At 49.2% G+C, this 4,659-nt stretch overlaps 1 protein-coding gene across 1 annotated transcript in view; it reads right to left on the reverse strand.

The window, feature by feature from the left end:
- The window catches only part of NIPAL3 (NIPA like domain containing 3), a 43,576-nt gene that overhangs the window by 18,612 nt on the left and 20,305 nt on the right, over nucleotides 1-4,659 (reverse strand). Inside the window, exons 3-4 of the mRNA XM_077775845.1 lie at nucleotides 3,988-4,159; nucleotides 1,818-1,877 (exon numbers count right to left, since the gene is read on the reverse strand). Of these exons, the coding sequence (XP_077631971.1) occupies nucleotides 1,818-1,877; nucleotides 3,988-4,159 (232 nt within the window). The remainder of the gene's footprint in view (nucleotides 1-1,817; nucleotides 1,878-3,987; nucleotides 4,160-4,659) is intronic.

Genomic DNA, 4,659 nt, shown 5'->3' on the forward strand with positions numbered 1-4,659 from the left:
GAGGTAGGGTGTGTGACACAATTTATCCATTCTGCTGCCGATGGGTGTCTGAGGGCTCTCCTGTGTTGCTTACAGCAAATTACCTGGCGAGAAGCATCCCTGTGCATGCCATTTGGAAAACACGTTGTCCGTATTTCTGTTGGGTGCAAAATGAGGACTGGCCATTCCCGGGTCATGGGGTACATAGACGGTCAGCCTAGTGGTGACTGTCAAACGGCTCTCCAAACCAGCTGCACCAATTCCCACTCCCACTGGGAAAGTATGAGCCTAAGATTGCCTCTTTTTTTCCCTTCGTGGTAGCCACTCTGACACCGCCCTGTGGCTTTAATGTGCATGTTACAGGGAACATTTGAAAGCTACCATCACTTTCTGGGCAACCTAACAAACCAAATATAACAAGACCTCGCCAGCAAACCTTCAGGGCCTACCACGCGCCTTTTAACAAGGACCTTATCATTTCCCATCTGGTAGTTAACCTAGTCCCAAGAGACCAGTCCAAATACTATCAATATTCTACTCCACAGACCTGTCAGAGACTGTGGGGGGGCTGGGGAGTCTCTCCTGACTTTTCCCCTGGGCCACACTCCAGTCGAGCCGTGGGGGTTTTGTGGAAAACCTCTTGACGTCAGCCCGGACCCAGGCAAGCTTTGAAAAGGGCTGTGAGTTCTGAGCTGTGCATGGTTACCACAGGCCTCTAGACTTTTCTGGGATGGAACTAACTGCATACTTCATTCCACTGTCTCCAAAAAAACGTGACACCACATTACATGTCTTTGATTTTCATTCTAGGCCTCGTAAGGTGCTCAAAGACCAGGTGTTCATTTGTCCAATGAATGAATGAGCCACGGTTAAACTCAAAAATGGGCTCTGTGCTAAGACATACAAGTCTGTTGTCTTAAGGTCTTACTCATGCCCATGCCTGTGGTGTACAGCACAGGTATAGCACTGGGTGAATGTTTGCTGACTTTAATGGAACTTTATGCAGGACAGCCATGTGCAGTTGTACAAGTTGCTCACTGCATAAGAGCTCCTAGCTGAAGAGGGGATGAGGGCTAAAATCTAGCCTATGCTCTGCTCACAGAACTACAGATGTCCAGAGGGGCCACCTTTTTCCAATTTACATAGGCCACTGCCTGGACTAGCATGTCTCTTATACCAGGACTACCTAGAGTGAGCCTGGAAGGGACATAAAACTCTACAGTGGGTTCAGAACCAGCCCAGCTACCCCTGCACCCTTCCTCTGCCGTCGGGACTACTGCAAATCACTCTGAGCAAAAGACTCTTGGCGTCGTATGTTCGCTGAGCAGCGTGTAAGATTCTCTTTTTCAAGTCCTCTGGCCCCGTCTTGCTCATATCCGGCGCCAATGATCCAGAACAGTCGTTCCCAAATCCGGCCACGTGAGCAAGTTCACTTGGCTGCATGTGTAAGCTGCACGCTCTCATCTAGTTTGTAGAAGCAAGAAAGCACCACTTCTGACCTCTTGTCTTTGACCTACATGTTTGTTTCCCATTGCTCTAGAACTCAGTTAGGGAAAGCGGGCGCCTATTATCAGGCCTCCTGAAATCCTAACAACAGATCAACAGATGCTCAGTATATATAGATTTTATATATANAAGTCTCACAGACGATTCTGTTGCGTGGCCAGATTTGAGAACCACTGATTAAAAAACCCAGCTCTCAGAAGCCCGATGAGGGTAGAGTTTAGAAGCAGAGAAGGGAGCAGGAGACAGATGATCTGTAGATTGGGGTGAGCTGGCTTTGTAACAGACAGCACAAGCATAAAATTAAGAACAGGGACTCAAATCCGTGAACTTACTCAGAAAGTCTTTAGGTTTCCATTTTTCTTTGATGAATATGATGCCTATGATGGCGCTGGCTATAAAAAAAAATAAACAAAAGAAAATTGGGAAAAGAAAAGAGAAAAGAAAATTGAGGATGCCATCAGCCCAATGGAGTCCCTTTGCCCAGGCCCTGTGGTTGACCCATTTGCCTTGGAGCTTGGTACTCCTTAAGGTTCCCAGGAACTCGGTGCCTCTCCCTCATGCTCCCCTCCCCCAAACTCAGTCCTTCTGGCTCCTCTGTTATTCTACCTCAGGAAGGGAGACTCCTCCCTGACCCTTCCTGAGGATTTCAGACAGGCCCGGGAGCACTGGTGTGGAGTACTTGCAGTGTGGAGTACTTGCAGTGTGGAGTACTTGCAGGAAGGTGTTTCTGGCACATCTACCCTCCGAGGTGAGTGCTATTATTCCCATCTGAGAAAGCCGGGCTCCTGCTCCTTCTACGGCCGTGACTACCTCTGTCACTTTCCCCTGGTTCTTCTCTCTCCCTCTCACACCTGCTGGTCACTGCCCGGAGGGGTGCGGCTGGCATCCACCGTGAGCAGGCCTGGGTGCCTATTCTCCGCTCTGCCTCTTTTCTGGCTGTGTGTCTGTGGGTAAGTCACCAAGTGGGAACGTCAGTCTGGATTCAGCTCACGCCAGCTCGCTGCTTGTTAAATATACAGGAAACCACCGTGGTGTGAAATTGGCCATGGCGGGGGTACTGGCACTGTATAAATCAGAAACACTACAAATCGGGTCTTCCTTTCCTCCTTTCCCACTTTTCCGTCCCTCCCTTCCTCTCCCCCCTCCCTTCCCTTCCGCCACTTCTGCATCCTTTTTCTTCTCTCCTTTTCTCTCTCTGAATGTTGCTTCATCAGCACACCACTGAAAATACCTACTTCTCTTGAGTCATAAGGGCAATTAAATGAGATAATACATGCAGATAATTTGTTACACAGTAAATGCTCAATAACTGAGCTATTGTTACTATTAAAATAACTGAAATCGTGACTGTTAAGTAACAGGTGCCCAACAAATTGTAGTTATTTATTTGTTTTTAGTATTATTTTTTACTAGGTGCCTTAAGAAACTCTGAGAGCCCCTTAATTTCTAGCGGCTGATACCCGAGAACCCATCTTTACAATTCAGTCTCTCATTGTTAAGGATTTGATTATTGAATTACTAAATTATTAAAATTCAAAGGCAAATATTTAAAGCACTTAGTCACTTGGTCACCTATTTCTCATTGTGAATAAAGGTCCTGAAGTCCTTTTCATATGGGCAATGGGCAGAAGACAAATGTCAATGCCCGTCGGGACTGCGTGATAAAACAAACGTAGAAAGTGGGCCGGATAAGACAAGGAAAGGCTAGGACTGGGGTGACTTCTTGCCGCAAATAAAGGCATTCAGATTATATTTTGCTGTTTTTTAATGTTTATTTATTTTGAGAGAGAGCGAGTGAGTGAGCATACGAGCAGAGGAGGGACAGAGAAAGAGAGAGAGAGAGAATCCTACACAGGCTCCGTGTCGTCAGTGCAGAGCACCACAGAGGGCTCGATCTCACGAACCCTGAGATCATGACCTGAGCCGAAATCAAGAGTCGGACACTTAACCGACTGAGCCCCCCAGGCTGCCCGAGAAAGTGAACAATGGGAAAGATGGTATCAGTTGATGTAAAAAGATCAGAGAATAAGTTGAATGTGCATTTTTTAGAGGTGTAAGAAATGAGCCCTAATGTAAGATCTGAACCCTATAAAAGTTTGGGTTATCTTGATGAAAGGGTCAAGTTTCTGCCTTCTTTTTCAGTAGAAATAAAAGGCAATTCTGATAAACTTTCTGAATCATTTTTTAACAGATTAGGGGGCCAGACAGCCCATCTGTACCCCAGTCCTGCCACTCACTAGCTGTTGTGACTTGGAGGAAGGAACTTCACTGCCCCGTGCCCCCCGTTTCCGCATCTGTAAAATGGGGATAATGACAGTGCTGCCCTCAAAAAGGAGGATTAGAAGAATTAACATGTATAAAGTGCTAAGTGCAGGGCTGGTGTGTATGAAGCCCTTTGTAAGTGTCAGCTATGTGACCAGGTAAATGCGCTTTGTGTCACTAGTTGGGCAGAGGCACTGGCAGGCGGGTCCCAGGGGAGAGGTGCGGGGAGCCCGGGCTTACCAATCACGGACACGGCGCTGAGGGGCACGATCAGTGACAGCGGGGCGAAGGCGTAGGAGGCGAACACGCCCAGCTCACCCAGCAGCATCAGGAACAGGCCCAGCCACCATGTTTTGGTCTTGAAGTAGGCCCGGGGGTCCTTGGAGCCCGCCAGGCGGATGTGGCAGTACTTCTAGAAGTCCGAGAAAGAACGTCACTTGCTCAGATATCTGAGGAAGATGCTATGATGCACATGTCCTAAGTCTACACCTGTGTCCCTCCCTCACTCCCCTCCCCCCCCCCAAACCTTGGGAAGGTTCGGGAGTCCTTGCTCAGAGGAGAGGCCAGCAGTAGGGATCTCAATGCCCAGCTGTCATTCTAAGACAGAAGTTCTCGGACTGGCTGGGAAGCCTCAGCAACTCCCTGGGAAGTTCTGAAAATGTAAATGCCCCGACCTCAGGGGAGGCTGGGGGAGGCCTGGAAAGGTGCATTTCTAATGCCCGGCGTGGTGTGCAGGGGGAGCCGTGGTCAAGCGCCCCCATATTAGCCCGGCCTTGGGTTGAGTCTCTGCCTAACTCTAATGCCCAGAAGCCCTCAAGCTCCAGGTGCCTGCTCCACTCCCTTCTGCAGGTGCCCCAGGGCAGCCCCGGGGGAGTCCGCGGACCCTGCCTTCCCCTGGGGGGGGGGGGGGGG

This window comes from Crocuta crocuta, unplaced genomic scaffold (assembly GCF_008692635.1).
Source record: "Crocuta crocuta isolate KB4526 unplaced genomic scaffold, BGI_CrCroc_1.0 scaffold127, whole genome shotgun sequence".
NCBI lineage: Eukaryota > Metazoa > Chordata > Mammalia > Carnivora > Hyaenidae > Crocuta > Crocuta crocuta.